General features: G+C 59.1%; 6 protein-coding genes across 6 annotated transcripts; 3 read left to right on the top strand and 3 right to left on the bottom strand.

Moving 5' to 3' along the window:
* Window positions 1-3,744: 3,744 nt before the first annotated feature.
* Window positions 3,745-4,137, top strand: CGCA056_v003642 (uncharacterized protein; the record flags this gene model as incomplete). The annotated part of the gene is made up of 1 exon (XM_037318899.1): window positions 3,745-4,137. The coding sequence occupies one exon, from the start codon at window positions 3,745-3,747 to the stop codon at window positions 4,135-4,137; it is 393 nt and encodes a 130-aa protein (XP_037184024.1).
* A 233-nt stretch (window positions 4,138-4,370) lies between these two features.
* Window positions 4,371-5,043, bottom strand: CGCA056_v003641 (putative RING finger protein; the record flags this gene model as incomplete). Its single annotated transcript, XM_037318898.1, has 2 exons — window positions 4,371-4,963; window positions 5,025-5,043. 2 exons carry the CDS (start codon window positions 5,041-5,043, stop codon window positions 4,371-4,373), a joined length of 612 nt encoding a protein of 203 aa, XP_037184023.1.
* A 1,879-nt stretch (window positions 5,044-6,922) lies between these two features.
* CGCA056_v003640 (Protein fmp-52) lies at window positions 6,923-7,642 on the top strand (the record flags this gene model as incomplete). Its single annotated transcript, XM_037318897.1, has 1 exon — window positions 6,923-7,642. One exon carries the CDS (start codon window positions 6,923-6,925, stop codon window positions 7,640-7,642), a length of 720 nt encoding a protein of 239 aa, XP_037184022.1.
* Window positions 7,643-8,652: 1,010 nt separating this feature from the next.
* Window positions 8,653-9,317, top strand: FMN1 (Riboflavin kinase; the record flags this gene model as incomplete). The annotated part of the gene is made up of 2 exons (XM_037318896.1): window positions 8,653-8,769; window positions 8,829-9,317. The coding sequence occupies 2 exons, from the start codon at window positions 8,653-8,655 to the stop codon at window positions 9,315-9,317; spliced, it is 606 nt and encodes a 201-aa protein (XP_037183000.1).
* A 397-nt stretch (window positions 9,318-9,714) lies between these two features.
* Window positions 9,715-12,020, bottom strand: CGCA056_v003638 (Transcription activator of gluconeogenesis; the record flags this gene model as incomplete). Its single annotated transcript, XM_037318895.1, has 3 exons — window positions 9,715-9,765; window positions 9,814-11,612; window positions 11,774-12,020. The coding sequence occupies 3 exons, from the start codon at window positions 12,018-12,020 to the stop codon at window positions 9,715-9,717; spliced, it is 2,097 nt and encodes a 698-aa protein (XP_037183001.1).
* A 2,670-nt stretch (window positions 12,021-14,690) lies between these two features.
* Window positions 14,691-16,981, bottom strand: atB-2 (Efflux pump atB; the record flags this gene model as incomplete). Its single annotated transcript, XM_037318894.1, has 7 exons — window positions 14,691-14,854; window positions 14,956-15,025; window positions 15,145-15,181; window positions 15,446-15,974; window positions 16,037-16,237; window positions 16,288-16,589; window positions 16,644-16,981. The coding sequence occupies 7 exons, from the start codon at window positions 16,979-16,981 to the stop codon at window positions 14,691-14,693; spliced, it is 1,641 nt and encodes a 546-aa protein (XP_037182998.1).
* Between the last annotated feature and the right edge of the window lie 1,159 nt (window positions 16,982-18,140).

The following is an 18,140-nucleotide window of genomic DNA, read 5'->3' as shown; positions in this document are numbered from 1 at the left end:
AAACCAACATCACAGCGTCGGCTTCGTGCTATGCTGAGGCCCACTGTGGAAACGCAAACACACGGCTGGGAATCATGAAGCGTGGAATCATGGAGGCCCAGCGTCGATCTAGCGGATTTCTGCATATCGACTACTGACTGACGGACACAGTCGAACGTCCACGCCAACTCGCCTTGCAAACGGGCGGCGCACATTGGTGTGGCCGCAATCGGGAATAGATTGAGCATCCGCAGGACGGCGCATTAAGCATCCTTGCCAACCACGTGCGGCGAACATGATGCTGAACCTCACGTTGCTTCTGCAGTTTTGCCGCACACATTGTCATTCTGACTTACCGTGCCGTCGAAGAAGGGATCCGTCAGTCCTGTCTTGCGGTTGCGGATGTCGCACAAGGGCCTCCCGTCTGAATCACATGGTCATTTCAGCGAAAACGCTCCGTGCTGGCGGCCATGCTCCGACGTCTTTCCGCTCTGGGGGGACAGGTCCGCACGACTCCGACTCATGGGTCGAGCTAAACATGCCAGAAATGTCGTCGTCGGCGCATCTGGCGGTTTCGCCCCACGAACTGCCCAGGTTGCACTTCTCAGGCCCAGCCAAGTCGGTCGTACGCCCGCTGCAGGTTTGGGATGGCCCCGGGGGAACGGTGCCCACCTCGACGAAAAGCGACATTCGGTTCCCGAGGCTCTGCCATCTGCGATGCGCTACACCCGCGTCTCGAGGATTGATCAGACTGCTTCCAAAGTTCTGTCGCGCTGATGGATTGCGCCGCCGCCCCCGCCATCCAAGGCCGCGGTCATCCCGCCTGCCAGCTGAAGCGCAGGGCTGGACCAATCCAAGACACGGAGCCCGATGTGGAACGGCAGCATGTGCGGCCTTCTGGAAAGATTCTGCCCCTTAGATTCATGCCGCCGTCCCAGATTAGCGACTCGTCTCTTTCCCGTCCGCCCTCCACCGGCCACGCGGGACTGACAAGACCCTGCACGAACATCAACCAACTCGAGACAATGCTGCAGTGGGAACCGCTGTCGGGGCAAGAAACAAAAAAAGGCAGTCTTCCGTTTGACGCCACGCTTCGTCACGCATGTCAAACCAGGCACAGGTTGAAACGTTTACGATAAGTAAAGAGAAGCCACATATCCCGCCGGCCACGCCTAAAATAGACGAATCGTTGATGAATTGGAATCCCCATGGATAACGTAATTTCCATGTGCAACATCCATCATCCATGATGCAGCAAACAAACGGCCAACAGCACCGACAAACCACGACTGCAGCATCCCACTGCCGAACCCCGGTCCCCCCTTCCTCCCACAGAGAGATCATCCCAATTCTGCAGGTTCGTTTCAGATGCTCCGGATGGAGAAGTTCAGGAGCACACCTGTTCGCACTCGACGCCGGTCATCTCCGTCAAACGCAACACATGATCCCTTACTGGCCCCTTATTAACATTTGACAGCTGGCGATACTTTTGTGCACACGGAGCACACACATCTGCAATGCTAGCACTTGCAGCACACGCGACACGCCTGACTTTTTTACTCGTCTAATCACGAGAGCTGTGGGCTTCGCGTCCAGGCATCTTCTGGATTACGCTGCTGATCCTGCAGATCGCATTCAAACCCAAAACACGACTGCCGCGACAGTCGGTCCTTGTCGCCTCCTTTGGCAGGCCCCATTTCAGGGGTGCGCACGCATATTGGCTCCCCCGCGCGTTTCTTGGGTCGTATTTGACTGACGTCTCGACGCGTCCACCAAGAGCCTCATTTCAACCTCCCCCCGTTTGGTAATATATTTAAGCTTGCTCACCTTCCGCATCGGATCCGTGGCGTTCTTGCTGACTGTCGCAGAGTCGCTGGCACATGAAGCCGATGAAGACCTACGGCGCCGTACAACGTCCACCGCCGGCTTCCACGTGGTGACGGAGCAACGAGGCCTGCGGTGCCCTGGGCCGGTTGCGCAGGTGGAACCGTCGGCTGCTACGGAAGCAGTCGCGAGTGGCTTTGAGGAGTGCCACAGTGGGATCGGCCGTGACGGCCGGCCGGCCATAATTCCTTTCTCGTGCAGAGGCGTCGTGGTGTGATGTTGATCCCCCGGCTCGCATTCCAGCGACGACGGCTTCTTCCATTGCTTTTTGGGCAACATTCCTCCGTTGGGTCAATGCATCGGTGTCGTGGTTCAGCCGACCGACGTCGTCCACATGCATCCTCGTTAATGACAGGGCACTGCGGACGTTCCTACAGGTCAACCGTGTGAGCGAGGCCACCAGCAGCAGGCTCGCGAAGCTACATCCTGCGGGAATCCCTTCATCATTAACAACATTACCAAAGGGCGGTTTCAATCAGATGGCCGCACTGGCCAGCGGTGGTCACTCGCGGCCTGTGCCGCAGCGTTGCGTCGTGAGGACAGGGCCAGACCGCAACTCTCATTTCACGTCTCATGCCGGTTCGCCAGCAAGTGCTGCGCAAGGGTCGAGAATGACGACCTTTACCATCCTTTTGCAAACTCGGGACGCCCTCACCGGCGCTGTGCCGCCTCCTGTTCCTCGGGCCAGAACGCACGCGAGCATTTCGGGATCTGTACACACGACAGATGCCACCGCGAGGCCTGTCTTGCCCGTGCCAGGCCAAGGATGTCAAATATCGTTACCGGGAGGCGCAAACGACGGTGGCTTGACGTGCTGCACCATGGAACAAAGCTTCAAAGGAGACGGGCAGGTCGAAGATTCCCATCAAGGGCCTTCTCTAGGAAATGCCGCCTTCTTGCGGGACTAAGAGCATGCAATATAATTGGCGCAGGCTGGCCCCGGATCTGGAGAGGTGGCCCTTCCGCGCCACCCGAGATGTCACGAACCGCGGATAGCTAGCCTAGTTGCTGCTTCGGCCGAGACAACTGGACCCATTGAGGTGACCGATGGGCAACGCGAGGAAACATCTACAAATGTCAAGTGGCATTCCCGGGGGCTGAAGGAAGCCTTCGTAGGGGCTGTGCAGTTTCAAAACATCAAAGATGTCGAGATTTGAAGCTTCAGATCAGAGACAATCGCATCTTGGAGTAGCATTGCATGCATGCCGGCTCGTCGTCTTTGAGGGATGGCCTGTCTTGCCTTGTTGTGGAGAAATGTGACAAGGCATGCTTCCAACGTATAGAAGTGTGTCCATCATTCTTCAGACGTGCTGTACGGCCGACGGGAGCAAGACTGTCATATAACCCGGTAGGCGAAGTTGCCACATGCGGCGGCGAGGCTCGACGGCCGAATGCAGCGCGGAGGTGTCACCGCCGTCCAATCAGCCCTGGGGATCATTTCGGAGGTCTCTACGACTCGGAAAGCGTTTCCCGCAGCAGCATGATTCCGAGAGCATTGTGCGAAGGGTGAGGCTCATCGGGGGAGCTCTCGGGAGCTGGCCCAAGTAGAGCTCCGGGAGGTAAACTGCATCACGGGCCAGTGCACCGAAAGAGTTGGCCGCAATGCAGCACGCAATATGCGTCAGGTTTGAGTTGGCTCAGAATGATGTGAAAATAAGCATTGCGACGAGCTGGGGGTGCGCCGCAATTGCCCGTCTCGTCTGTCGGACGTATTGATGACGTCACCGAGCCGAAGAATGATGGCACGTAGATGCAGCAGCTCCCAGCACAGTCGAAGCTCATCACTCCTACACACAACAAACAAATCAGAGTTCACATCGAAGTTCAATTGACCTCTCTTAACTTCAATCCTACGAGAAAATCCTCACACGGTCCGTCAGTATGGCATACCAAGCTCTCCGATCCGTCAACCTCCGCGCAGCAGCGGGCTCCCTGAGAGCTCCCTCGACAACACGCGCCCTCACAGGCACGGCGACCGCACGCCTGCCGTACAAGGACACCCAAGACCGCAACTCCATCAACACGGGCACCACGGAGGCGACCAAGTCGGGGCGCGACCAGGACGCCGCCAAGGACTCTGAGGCGTTTGACCCGTCCAAGACGCAGCCCGAGACGGAGCGCAAGGAGGGCAGCGACGAGCTCCACGCCTCCGGTGCGAATCAGAAGCTGTCGAAGCCGCAAGGCGAGAACCCGAGTGGAAAGGGCGCGGGCAAGGAGGTGAGGAAAGGTGGAAAGAGCGGCGGCGGCAGCGCCCCGAAGGCGGGTACCCCTTGAGGGATGAATACTTGGTTGGCATCATCAGAGAAGCATGGGAGTGTGTACACAAAACCACCAACAGCATCAGGACAGAGACGGCGTTTGTCTCGACATAATCATGATTTGAGCATATCTGAAGGCCGTGTGATGCCTTGTCCGCCGCCGTGAACGTTCCAACAGACTCCGAGGATATCAATGCAACCCCAACTCCAAACACCTTCATCACCGCCCATTCTATTGCTTCCTCGTTCTTATGCGTACAGCCCGTCGGGGTCGTCATTCTCCTCATCGTCCTCCACGACGATCTGCTCCTTCTTTTTGGTCAGGTCCTTCCGGCACATGGGACAGCTGCCCTTGCTGCGCAGCCAGGGGCTCACGCACTCGAGGTCGAAGCGGTGGCTGATATGGCACGGCAGCTCGACGATGAGGGGGTACTGGTCGTCGAGGAACTTTTCGGCGCAGATGGGGCAGGCCTCGTCCTTGCCGAGGGACTTTTTGGGGACGCGGTCGAGCGAGTCGAGGTACTCCTGGCTGACGCCGGGGATCTCGGAGGGCGGGCTGTTGATGTCGGACTCGAGCGCCTCGACGAGGGAGGAGAGGAAGCGGGCGTTGTCGTCGTTGGGGGCCGTCGAGAAGAGGGTCTGGAACTGTTGCTGGAGGAGGTGGTACAGGGCGGCGGCGTCGACGGGCGTGGGGGTCGCGTGAGGGTTCGTGTGGCGGTGCTCCTGGGGCGACGAGGGGGCGGCGTCGGTCGTGAGGTTGGCGAGGAAGGAGGTGAAGGAGGACATGTCGATGCGGCGGGTCCCGGACTGGGTGGAGGGCCCGGGCTTGATGTTGTGCTCGACTGCGTGTAAGTCAGTATCATACGTAAAGGGTAGAGTTTGGTGCTGCCGGGGAGCATCTACCTTCGTACTGGGTGGCCATTGTGGGCGACTGTGTCCGTCGGTCGTTGCTGTGAATTGGAGAAAAGACAAGACTGGTGAGGACGCAGAAACGTGCCGTGCGGTCGGATCAGAGCAGCTTTTGGAGCAAGGGTGAGGCTGCAACGGCGATGATGTGGCTAGGCTAGGCAGTCAGGCAGTCGTGTGGTGTCGCAAGTTCGGTCGGCGGAGGATCGCTTGGTGAGGGGAAGGTCAGGGATGGCGGGGTGAAGGAGCTTCTGTGCTCTGCTTCTAGCGCATGCTACAGGGATCAGCACCCCGCGTCGACGGCAGAAAAGTGTGGCTGCACCGCCGCCCTCGCCTCACCTTCCAACCTCCAACCTCACCGCAGCTTGTGCTCGAGGTGTTGACCTCACCTTGGACCCGTCGGCCGCCGCTGCCGAAAGTCTGTTGCAGGACCAGAGGTGACTTCATCATGTGAAGACGTTTCTCGCAGATCTCTGTAAGCAGCTCGCAGTCTTTGGCCAGGCAATTGACGATTTTCTCGGGAGGGCCGAGTCGACATTCCGCTCAGGATTCCGCTATGGAGCTCCAGGCCGGCGGAGTATCCGCACGTCACCTCATCTTTATCGCCGATGGATGCTCCAAAGAGACCGGGGAGATGGATCTCGTTGCTACTTTGTACCGAAACACCCCACGGTCTTGGCGATGGCATCAAGGTGCCTTGACTTTGAGGCTTGCGACAGAGGGAGAGCTTTTTTTTCTCTTGCAGCAGGCGCCGCGTCCAGTCGGGACAAATCCCAGAAGCCATGGATCCCGCGGCGATAAGGCAGCAGGCACGCCGAGCTCTCCGTCTAAGCGGAGTTTGCATGAGAAGCTAGCTGCTGCGGACTTGCCAGGTTTCCCCCGACTTTTTTTTTTTTCTTCGTCCCATCAGCGTGTATGTGTTGGTTCTCGTTGCTTCTGGTTTTCCGTGGGCGGTGCCGGATTTCCCTAGCTGTCTCGTCTCTGTGGTCTCGAGCTCCAAAATCCAGGGCGGAGAGAAGTCAAAATGAAGCGAGCGGTGCTAGTCATGAGCCGTAGCAGCGTACGTGCTCATTCATGCGAAGGCGGCCGCGCTGCAGAGACGGAACTCGCGAACCTAAGGTGGATCAAAATCGCAGGTCACAGAGCGAACAGCTCCAGCTGATGTGTAATCCATGGATGGTCAGGGAAGCAAAAGCATGGCATGACAAGATCAGCATCGCCGTTGGAGTGTGGGGCATCCAGAGGTGTGAGACCGTGATAGAAACCCGCTCCGACCTCCCTGTCTGAGCTTAAAAAACTAGACCGTACCGACTCTGCTGCTCGTCGTCCTTTCACCCCTCCATCCCTGCCGCTACTCCTCCTCCGTCCCAGCTGCTAGTTGGAAAGCACCAGAGAGCTACTCTGCTCTGAAGTTACAGCCTTTCGTCATCTTCGAGCCCAGCCCTGCCCTCACACCCCAAAACACTCGAGCGAGAGCAACAGCCTTTACCAATCATCCATACAACCTGCTCCTTTTCTCAATTCCGCTTATCCCCTCATCTGGCCTCGTCGCACCCCCTCACGGCCTTGTCTCACCAAGCACACACAGACGTCAGGCCGTAAAGCAGGAAAAGGAAGAAGACGCAAGTCCCATAAAGCCCGGCCTCGACAGCATCAACCTCTCCCACAGACGTCCTGCCCTCTCTTCCTCTCTTCTCATTTCTGTCCATTCACACACGGACAATAAGGAAGCGCCGACAGCTGCAGCATCACAGACCAAATCGTCCTACCAAGCTACCAAACCGCCGGGTCTTCAACGGTCGTCGTATCATTCTCGCATATCGCTCACCGCAACCTTGTCCACCGCTCATCAAAGCAACGCCTCTTAAGCTTCACTTTTTACAGAAACGCACACCATGGCGCACTCGGCCGCAGTCATCGGCTCAACCGGCCTCGTCGGATCGCACATCCTGTCCAACCTCATCAACTCGGAGGCCTTTGCCGTCGTCAACACAATCTCCCGCCGTCCCCCCAAGGCCGGCGGCCTCACTCTCAAGCCCATCATCGAGGCCGACACCTCCGCGTGGCCCCCGAAGCTCGCCGCCCTGCAGCCGCTGCCGACCGTCGTCTTCTCCGCGCTGGGCACCACCCGGGCCGCCGCCGGCGGCATCGCCGAGCAGTGGAAGATTGACCACGACCTCAACGTCGAGCTCGTCAAGGCCGCCAAGGCAGCCGGCGTCAAGGCCTTCATCTTCGTCTCCTCCGCCGGCACCCGCGGCGCCATCTCCGGCCAGGCGCCGTACTCCAAGATGAAGAACGGCGTCGAGGATGCCATTAAGGAGGCTGAGTTCGACCACGGCATCATCCTCAAGCCCGGCATGATCCTCGGCCAGCGCGAGCAGGGCCGCGCCGGCGAGGGCATCTTCCAGAGCGTCATCAAGGGGCTGGGCATGGTCAGCCGGGCCGCCCAGGACAGCCTGGGCCAGGACGCCGAGGTCATTGCGCGCGCCGCCGTGCACGCTTCCGTCCTCGTCGAGCAGGGCAAGGCGCCCAGCGGCCTGTGGGTGATTGAGGCCCACGACATCGTCCGCCTCGGCCGCACAGAGTGGAAGCACGGCGCCTGGCCCCGATCGTAGAGTTGGAGTCAAACGATGTCTCTGGGGTGGTGGAACGTTACGGGAGCGATGAGTCGCTGCCATCGGCCGGCCGTCCGTCGGGAGAATATCCCACCTGTGTCTTGTCGTCCCGCGGCTCATTTCCGCCGTGACACGACGCCGGCGATATTTCTCGGGATCAATGGCGTGTCCATCATTTCCTGTGGCGTGCGTTGGCACCCCGAAGCGTGTTTCGTGCGGTGTCACGACGTCCAGGAGGTGAAGTCGTTGATGTAAGTGCGTGGGCTTGTCCGGCTCGGAGTTGGCCCCGCCAGCCCGGGTTTTCTACACTTTGTCTGTTCCTGTCAATATTTCCCGTTTCCTTTCCTTGTTGATATCCTCGTGTAAACGCTCCTGTATGAAATACCACCACTGTCTTTAGAGGTCAAGCCCAGGCAACGTTTTGTTTGTTGGTTCTTGGTTTGAAGGGTTGTTCGTGTTGCAGCAAAATTATACCACGAAAAATACCAGTCTGCTGTTCCCGGAACCGAGCCGGTTGGACCTCCCGTCCCTGTGAAGTGTCATGCGGTGAATCATTGGACGATAAAATGCATGCAATATGCAAGAAAAACAGAGGGTCAGGCGGCTTGCCGCTCATCTCACAAACCGTGGATCTTCCGGCGCTCGTGCCCCACATCCCACTGCAGACCCGATCCGCCAGTGGCCGATCGTTAAGCTGATAAACGGAGCCTTATCGAACCTGCCTGAACAGTGACCCCTCCATCAAATCACAGCTGCGCTGCCCCACCACATCTCATCGGCGACGACTCACTCGCAATCTCTCTCTCACGGCCACCCCCGAGGTTTTGCTTACCGTCGCACTGCTTTTCGGGTTCGATCATCTGAACTTGCGCGCGCGCGTCTTCTCGTCCGGGTCTTAAACACAGCGTCTCGCCCCCCGCATTTCAAGATTCACAGAGAGACACACAGGTGTCATAGTCTCAGTCTCACTCGTGATTAATCAGCACACACACACACAACACACACTCATCATGGCGGAAGAGACATCACGTCCCCTCATCGTCGGCCCCGACTCTGGCCCCGAGGCCCCCTTCCCGCTCAAGATGGAGGGCAAGGTCATCTCGGGTTTCGGTCGCGGATCCAAGGAAGTGAGTCCCACCCCTCCTCCTCCTCCATCCCGCAGCAGCGCAGATCTAACCCACCAAAGCTGGGCATCCCAACCGCCAACCTGCCCGTCGACTCCTCCCAAACCCCCTGGATCGACGACACAAAGTCGGGCGTCTACTTCGGCTGGGCCTCCCTCGCCCTGCCCGCCTCGCACCCGGACCGCGTCGCCGCCGGCCACGGCCCCGCCCAGCCCACGCTCGAGTTCCAGCTGTACCCCATGGTCATGTCCATCGGCTACAACCCCTTCTACAAGAACACCGTCCGCTCCGCCGAGGTGCACGTGCTCCACAAGTTCGCCGCCGACTTTTACGACTCCCACATGCGCCTGCTCATCCTCGGCTTCGTCCGCGAGGAGAAGGACTACAAGTCGCTCGACGCCCTCATCAAGGACATCAACCTCGACTGCGACGTCGCGCGGGGCTCGCTCAACAGGCCCGCCTGGGCGCCCCCCGCCGAGCTGCGCCCCGGAGCCGACAAGGCCGGCACGCTGGACGCGGGCTGGCTGGTGGAGCCCCTACCCAAGAACTAGACTATGTTTCTCATGATCACGATGTAACCCGGGATAAACCACGATATTCAGCGTTTAGAAATTCTATAATTGAAAATATAAAACCTGGGGAATCTGTTCTTGTCGAAAAGGGGGCTTTGCTTGGGGAGGTGTGACTGTCCCTCTCGGCCCCTTGGGGGTGGCTAAAGTGAAGCTGCGCGGGAGAAAGGAGGAAGAAAAAAAGAAACAAAATCGGCAGAAGCCCATGAATATGAACCGTTTACCCATCAAGCCCCAGATGCGCCGTCCGGCTCTCCTCTCTGCGATGGTAGACACAGGAGAGCCGTGTGTTCGATTGGTTATGAAACTCGCAACCCGTTTCCAAACGCCTCCCATGCCTTCATATATGCCCTGGTCGCCCCTTTTTACACACACCGTCTCACACAGCCAGTTGATGCGGTTCCTTGTTCTGGTAATAGCACGGAAGGAACTGGAAAGAGTCAGCAGCCGACATACAAAACACACTCGGGGTACTCACATTCACCACGATCAACATGGGGATATCAAACACGTCTCGCTTAATCATCCAGCAGTACCGGCAGTCCACCTTGCCGTCCTTTTCAATCTTGGAGATGCCGTGCTCGCCGTCGATGCGGGTGACGCGGTTGCTGAGGATGCTCTTGCGGGGGTCCTGCTGCGGCGTCATGTCGGACGAGGCGGCGGCCTCCGTCTGCTCCTTTGTGCGGTACTTGAGCACGCGACACGTGCGGTTGACGCTGCCGCGGCTGTCGCCGAAGGCGAGGTGGGAGAAGTCGTCGTAGAACTCGACGACGCTGTCGTCGTCGAGGATCTCGGCGATGAAGACGGGCTGCTTGCGCGGCGCGCCGCCCTCGCCGTTCTTGATCTGGTCGACGAGCGCGGCGGACGGCACCTTGGGCGTCGAGAAGCCGGCGCGACCCGTGTTGCGCCCGCTGTTGGTCGCCGAGAACGGGGTGCCGCCCGTGTTGACGTTGAGGTTCGGGTCGTTGCCGAGCAGCACGTCCTTGGTCCAGCCCGTGAGGGCGATGAACTCCTTGTTGACGGCGGCGATCTCGCCCGTGCGGCGGAGGACGATGGTCGGCGCGGAGCAGTGGTGCATGAACTCCTCGTATTCGAACAGGGTGCGCTGGAAGCACTTCTCCATGAAGATGAGGTCCTGCCGGCTGAGCGTCTTGGTGCACGCGATGAAGGACGGGCGGATGCTGGCGAGCGCCTTGGCGATGCGCAGCGTCCTGTTGGCGGAGAAGCGTTTCGGGAGGTATTCGATGAGGGCGTGGAAGCCGGCCAGGTAGGGGTACGGCTCCTTGACGGTGTCGTAGATGGACGAGGGGTCGCGTTGCCGCTTGCCCAGCAGGGAGTGGGGGCCTGACTTCTGGGGCTGGCCGGGCTTGGTGTTGTTGTTGTTGCCGGCCTTGGGGCGCGAGGGGGCGGATATGGTCTGGGAGTTTCCAACAGCGCCAAAGTTCCCACTTGGAGATCCTTCAAACGTAAAGTTAGTAGGTTGCGGGCTGGCGGTGTTGTCTGTGCTTGGGCTATGTAGGCTTGTTGGGCCGGCAGCGATGGCGTAGGCATGTGGGAGCCCATGTTGCAAGTTGCCTTGTTGGTACATGCCGTTGGAAGACTGGTCTACACCCATGAAATCGTTGATCATACCGCTATCGTAGACTTGGCCAAACTGGTTGTTGCCATTGCCAAAGACGTTTGTGGATCCAAAGTTGACCGCTTCACCACTTGGTCCGGATAATGAGCCGTCCCGCGGCGGGGTCTCCGCCGCGCCGGACGACATGTGCCCGAGCATGCCAAACTCCATGGCGCCGTACTGGCTGCCAAAGTTGAGCCCTTCCAGGTCAAAGTTGAAGATGGCCGGGTTGCTCGGGTCGAATAACGTATTAAACGGGTCGTTGGTGACCTGCGGCGAGATCATGCCGCCAATGGACCGGCCGTTGTTCCCGCCCGGTTGCGGGAACGACGGCGATATCGGTGACGGCTGAGCCTGGAACGGGAGGCCTTCGGGGATGGCGACGGGCGTCTGCTGGCCCGAGTACACGGGGAACGAGGTGGTGGAGCTCTGGCCAAAGTACGTGCTGCCGGCGGTCGAGGCCGTGTCCGAGGTCCCGCTGTGATGCCGCTGGCCGTTGGGACGGGTCGGGGCCGCGTTGGGGTTGTAGTTGGGCCCGAGGACCGGCCGGAGAGCCTCCGGCGGCGCATCGTGGAGATACTTTGCCTTTTTGCGAACGCCGTCCTGGCAGGCGTCTGCAAGGCCGCGCTTTATACATCGCTGACAGGGTCGTTCATCTCCTATAGCCATCATATCAGCACAAGGTTTAAGAGGCCGTACACGAGACTAAAGACGACATGGACCTCCAGTTACCACGGAGGAGGGACAATCACACGTATTCACTTGACCATCACAAGACTGTCGCGAGAGCCGGACCCTGAGGAATCGAGCAGGAGCTTACCGCAGGTCAGATGGGCTCGTTGGCAGGCGAAACACGCCCGGCGAGCCTTCTTCCTCCTCGGCCGTGAAGGGTCCTTGGGATCGTACTTCTTCTTTACCTCGCCGTTGTTGTCGTTGCCGCTATCGTGGGACTCGGCCATCTTCTCGTCGTCGTCGTCTTTTACGGGCGTCTCGTCGTCGTACTCGTGGTCATTATCTGACATGGCATCCGAGACCTCAGTCCCGGGCTCCTCGAGGCCGTCCGGCATGTTGTCTTGGTTTTATATGCAAGCCTCTCTCTCCTCAGGCAGAACAGAACAGCGACAACGGCGAGCCAAGCTTGCCGCGGTGACGGGCACGGCGCTGCAAGGCCCTGGTCCAGGACTGTTCCCTGGATGCTATATTTGCGAAACCACACGGCTCACTCCCAGACGTGCCGTGCTTGGTGTCGCAGTGGCAGGCGTCGTAGAATAGGGAAGGGAATATGAAAATCCTCCTGCGGTCAGAAGTGAAGTGGCACACGCCGGGATCCGTCTCGTGCAGCACACGCGCACACACACACACACACAAGGTCAAAGTGCAGCACCGCCGTGGCTTGCTGTCTTCCCAGTTCACCTACACCTATATGCGCAGGGGCGAGCCTTCGAGTCCGCAAATGGGAGTCGAGCCGGGTACAGTCTCCCGCGGACCGTGGGGTGGGAGAGGGCAGGGACCGAAATAGGCGCTGTGCGCTCCCGCGATGTAGACGGGAGGCTGTTCGTTCCCTCTTTTCACCAGATGCGCAGCGGCAGCAGCAGCAGCAGCAGCAGCAGCAGGCAGACAGGCAAACAAGCTGCAGGACAGGCCAGGGAAGACGAGGCGAGGGAAGGGGGAGGGCGTTGGTCTCTCTCGATGAGCTCGTATTCTCAGCAGTCAGGAGTCTCCAATGGTGTGGTGGTGGAGAGAAAAGAGGCGTCTCTTGTGCGACGTGCTCGTCACGGCAGGACTAGGACTCGATAGTTGGCGCAGTCGTTTGGAGACCGGTGTTCGCGTCGCGGACCACATGAGGTCACGGGGACGGGGACGGGGACAGGGTCGAGGGGCGGCGGATGGGAGACTGGCGGCGCAGGACCGGGGTGATGTGACGGGAGTTTTGAGAGGTCGAGGCGTCGAAGGGTGTCTGCAGGTAGCCGTGGCCCTCGTGCTTGCAAGAGACAAGCATCGACACACGGGCACGCGGACGGTGAGAGTGTTGTTGTCTCTGTGGGACGGAGACCTCGTAGGGCTTGCGGTCACGGTCGCCGGCGGAAATGCAGCGGTTTCGGGGGGACTGTCGTCGGGGTCGAGGTCGGGATCGGGGGCCGTGATGTTTATCCTCGGTCGGGTGGAAGAGGAGCACGCGAGAGTGGTCGTTTTGGAGCTGACCGAGAAGAGCAGGCGGGAGAGAGAGAAGGGTCGGCAGAGTACCGTCGCAGCAGTAGCAGACCCCCGGCAGCAGTGGCTAAACAGTTTTACACCGGCCCAGCGAGGTATGGAATCCCAGCCTCGCTGCCGTTGGTCAAAGATTTGCTGCTGAGCTGCGGGGTTCTCTTGGAGAAAATGTCAGCCCGGCGATTGGCCGATCCGCCCATCATGTGGATATCGCCAGCCCGGTGCCCCACCCTGTATCGGCTACTTGGAGAAGACGGGGCAATGGGCAGCGAGCACGCCGCACACGCCGTTCCTGGTACTTTTCACCTACAGTTTTCGCCAGAGTCTTCACTCACGGCCCGCCCACCGAGGATCGCGCGCGTCATCCAGGTCCTCGGCATGTCATTTGCAGGCGTCCCTGACTGTGGAATCGTCTGTACTCGGTACCGTGTACGTACCTCACCTCCTCCGCGCTGCCTGCCGCCGACCTGTGCACCGCGATGCAGATGGCAGGCCACTTGGACCTGGCCGCAGTCCGAGCCTTGGAACAGACTTCAGTGTTCCTCGCGACGTGGACCAGGTTGGCTAGACCACGTTCGTGTTTCTCGATCTAATCTAGCATTTCTTATGTCAACGTCCTCAAATCTCTTCATCTCCGACGCCCAACGCTTAATAACAGTTACGACTCGCCGCCCCTTGGCTCCTTGGATACCCTCGTTTCCGTGTCAGTATGCCCCAATCTGGTAGCACAGCATTACGTTAACGACGTCGATGCAAGCCACTCTATTGGACATCTGGCATTGCTGCCATCCAATCGCTGCATGTGAGATCCAATACGATCCACGGCCAGGTCCACGTCCCCCAGGTCAAGGCAGAGGTCGGTCAGCCTGCCGGGGAACCAAGCCGAGGGCCGAACCTTCCAACCTCAATTCAGCCCCTCAGCGAAACATGCCATGCTGCCTTTACGATGTGTGACTCCAAACACGGTCTCATGTCGACCGCTATTGCATTAACATTGGCTCAGCCGACGTGCCGAGCGTCGGCCAGCCCTCTATCTGCAGTCCAGCAACCACTAAAGGATGGGGGGTATCTTATTGCATGTGCGCACAAATCCAACCGCTCCTCTCGCCCACCCACCATTGGCGACCGCTCGAACAACTTGCTCCTGTCGCGTCACCCACGAGTCCTCAGTCCGGCTGCCTCGAATCTGCCTCTGTCAATGACAGCCCAGGACCTTTGGGCACCTGCAGACGGCTGCTGCCGTCACGAATGACGATCGCCACGATCAACAGCCGCATCTGCTGCGCGCACTAGCCGTCCAGTTGTGCCAAGTGTCGTCGCAGCAAGCCTGCCTGGACCAGGAACAGCTGCAAAGTGCTGCATCCGACAGCAGGAACCACGCACCACTACCGCTGCTCCTCCGCACCGGTGGGTAGGGAAGTCTGTGCGGTGTGGCCGGCCGTGTCTGATCCTGAGGCGGCGACCGTCATTTCCCTTCATCGCGTCGGCCCGCTCGCCAACGTCCGTCCGTCCACGGAGATTTTCTGGCGCTAAGTGTTCTTTGCAAACCGGCTGCGCTTTCTAATCTGCTTGCCATACTTGAAAAAGATGTACGGGAACGGCAGCATCGCTACCGTCAGGAAGCCGAGCAATGACGTCGCCCATTGGTATCCGAGCTCCGTGTACATCTGCGTTCCAAACAACGGGAATGCGGCTGTCAGGCAATCGTCTAGGTCAGCACTGACCGAGACACACGGGGCACAACCCGGCTGAGTGGGAGAGAGCGTTGTTGGTGCCCCAGGAGGGTAAACTCACCAGCAAACATGCATCGCACAAACGCATTCGCAGCAAGGGCTGACGCTGCATAGAGAGGATAGGCGTCCACCTGCGAAGCCCAACATTAGCATGCTCATCTCTCATGTCGTGCAACGCCCGGGGCCTGGAGAATGATTCCAGACCCCTGGCACCGCCGCCCAACCGGTGGGACAAGCAGAGACCACTTACAAGAAACGTAAAAATGCCAGTAAAGACGAGGAGCACCCTTCAGACGGTCAGCTGCAGCTCACATGCACACACACAGTTGGAAAAAAGGAAAAAGCAAGATGACCCCACGGTCCGTGGAGGGGCCTGACAAAGCGTGACTACGCCTGCACATGAACCTGCAGACGGCAGCCGGCCTGACGCAAGGACGGGCATGTCAGGTCACGGCATGAGCTTATATGCTGCGGAACCACGGGCCTTTTTCCACCTTGGGGCCATAGTTGCGATATGTCGTGCAAGGGGAAAATAAAAAGACTTGACTCACCCCGCGCCAAAGATTGCGCTTCCGATGATTGGCACAATCCAGTGTATCCAGGAGAAGGTCGTCCACGCGAAGATGAACAGCCCAATGGTGACGAGGAAGGCGCCGCAAATCACAGGAGGAAGGCGAAATTCGGGCTCGCTGGCCCCCTCGACGCCCGTCTCCTTTTCCAGGTCCGCCATGAGCCGGCTGCGGATGCGGTGCCACAAAGGGTCGGTCGCGGCCGCCAAGAGCATGCCCACCAGGAGGCCCAGGAAGGTGAGACCGACCTGCCAGAGGTTGAAGCCGTGGTTGGTCGTGAAGACGAGCGGGAAGGCGCCGAAGAAGAGGTACAGGATGCCGAGGAGGATGGCGCAGAAGACGCACAGGTTGAGCATCATGGGCTCGTAGATGAGCAGCTGGAAGGGCCGCAGCAGCGACAGGCCGATGGTCTTGGGGATGGACTTGGTCATCTTCTCGACGGGGGCTTTCCAGCGCTCGTCACCTGTCTCTTTTCGGATCTTGCGCGCCTTGGTCCGCAAGACGATCGGATCTGTACGGTGTCAGCACTCCCGCACCAGCAGCTCAGGGGCGCACCCTTCACGAGGCACTCACGATATGTCTCGGGCACCAATACGACGATGGCCACCAGCAGAACAAACGTGATGATGATGAGCACGTAGTAGGTCCAGCGCCAGTGGAGGTACGTGTTGATGAAGCCACCAATCAGCGGTCCGATACACGGGCCAATGAAGGGGGCGAGCGAGTACATGAGCATTGGGGCCTGAAGCTCGTGACGCGCAAAGAGATCGCCAACTGTGACTAGTCAGCATACCCCGAGACGTGATGATGGCGATGTTACTCACCACTGCCCCCGGACACCGACAGGAACGCTGAGCCAGTAAGACCGTCGAGGAACCGGGCGATGATCATGGTTGTGATGTTCTTGCTGACGGCGCATGGGATGATCCAGATGAGATACATCACCCAGGAAACCAGGTAGATGGGCCGGCGCCCGTAGAACTCGGAGAGGGGGCTCAGAAGCATTGGACCGAGCGAGATGCCCAGTACAAACACGGACAAGCCAACTGTAGACACGAGCTTCGACGTCCCGAACTCGGCGTTCATCTGCGCGTACGTCGACGTGTAAATGGAACTAGCAGCGGTGCTGTGTCTTGTCAACACCCGCCCTCCATCCTTCAAATCTCAGTCTGCCACTTACACGCATGTGCTAGCGAGAGACACAATCGAGACAATCACCCATTTCCTCAGTTTGCTCATGCTGCGCGGACACATGGGGTCGCTGTCGCCGCCGTCAAAAGATACTTCAAAGGGGTCCTTTTCGGGTTCCTGCGAGGGGCTGTCGTCGCTGCTGTCCAGGTCGTCGACGCCGTAGCCGTTGTTGCTCCTATTTCGGCTCAGGGAGCGTAGCGAGCGCGCACCGGCGCTGGCCCCCGTTCGGATGCGCTGAAAGGTCGCATCGTCCTCGGCGGCGATCGTTTCGTCGTCGTTGTCGGCGCTCGATGACCGGCCGCTCTCGGCCTTTTCGACATCCGCCATGGCTGTTGACAGTCCTAATCGAAGTTTGTATTGGAAGTTCCAACAGAGTCGGCAATGACGAGCTTGATAGCAAACAAGCTGGGACTGCGGATGTCGGGTATTATGTACGGAAAGGGTCGACTTATTATGGGACCACTTCCGAGTTCCAGCATGTGGATCGTGACCAGGGACTCTCTTTTTTTGCTGGATCTGCTACCACGATGAAATGTGTCGCAGGCCCGGCGTGGTTTTTATTTGGAAGTGGTAGAAACGGGATCCTCTACCATTGCAACGATCCAGACCCCGTGAAAACAAGTCGACGAGAGGGGGCAAACGCTGGATCTTGGGCCATTAGTCAAAGACGGACAAACGTCTCTAGGGCGCAACCTCTTTGGCAATTTTTTTTGCCATTATTCAGCCCAGCTAGGGCGCGCGCTGTTGGGACCCAGAACGCGGCTCGCCTTTACGCCTTTTGGAGGAGCTTGACCGTGAACCCCCCGGATTGGGAGGTGGATCTCGTCATTGTCATTAAGGCGAGGCGACCTCCACCCTGGAAAAGGTGGACGCATTGGTGGACGGATGACGCCGCCATGGGGCCCTGCGATCTGGGAAAGACGCGAGACGAGGAGACTTGCCATGTGCAGCATCCGAACCAACGGACGAAGGGGTCCATCCAGTTCGAGGGCGAGGGGAGGGGGGCTCAGCCAGTAGGGATGCCGCATGTTCATTCTTCCACGCGAGCACACCATCGAAGGCGAGCTCCCAACGCTGCAAGTTTGTTAGTCAAGATGTAGCGGCGCCAGAATGTGATCGATAACAGCGATAGGCGGCGGATGACATCCGTGCTCTGCTAGCGGTTGATAGGAAAGCTAGCGGGGCTTTTTCGTTTTTTTCTTTGTTTCCCACGGAAATAGCCCGTCTCAACCTGACATGACGCTGACAAGCGTCTTTCCAGAATTCGCAGAACGGGGGACCCTTGGCATCTGAGAAGAGTGGGTGAGACACCAGCCAGGAGGCGCCCGTCAGAGCGGGCTTCTTCAACAGAGTCGCAGGGCTAAAAATGGGAGACGCCGAGCGATCGGTTTGGGTTTGCGGCAATGCTGGAGATACCTGACAGAAACACTGGCCCTGGACGCCCTGAGCTGCAACCCAACGTGAGCTGATCCGATGTGCCCTGCCT

This window comes from Colletotrichum aenigma, assembly GCF_013390185.1.
Source record: "Colletotrichum aenigma strain Cg56 chromosome Unknown KSG_Cg56_contig02, whole genome shotgun sequence".
Lineage (NCBI taxonomy): Eukaryota > Fungi > Ascomycota > Sordariomycetes > Glomerellales > Glomerellaceae > Colletotrichum > Colletotrichum aenigma.
Note: the sequence above shows the minus strand (reverse complement) of the source record. Positions and strands in the feature narration are given on the sequence as shown.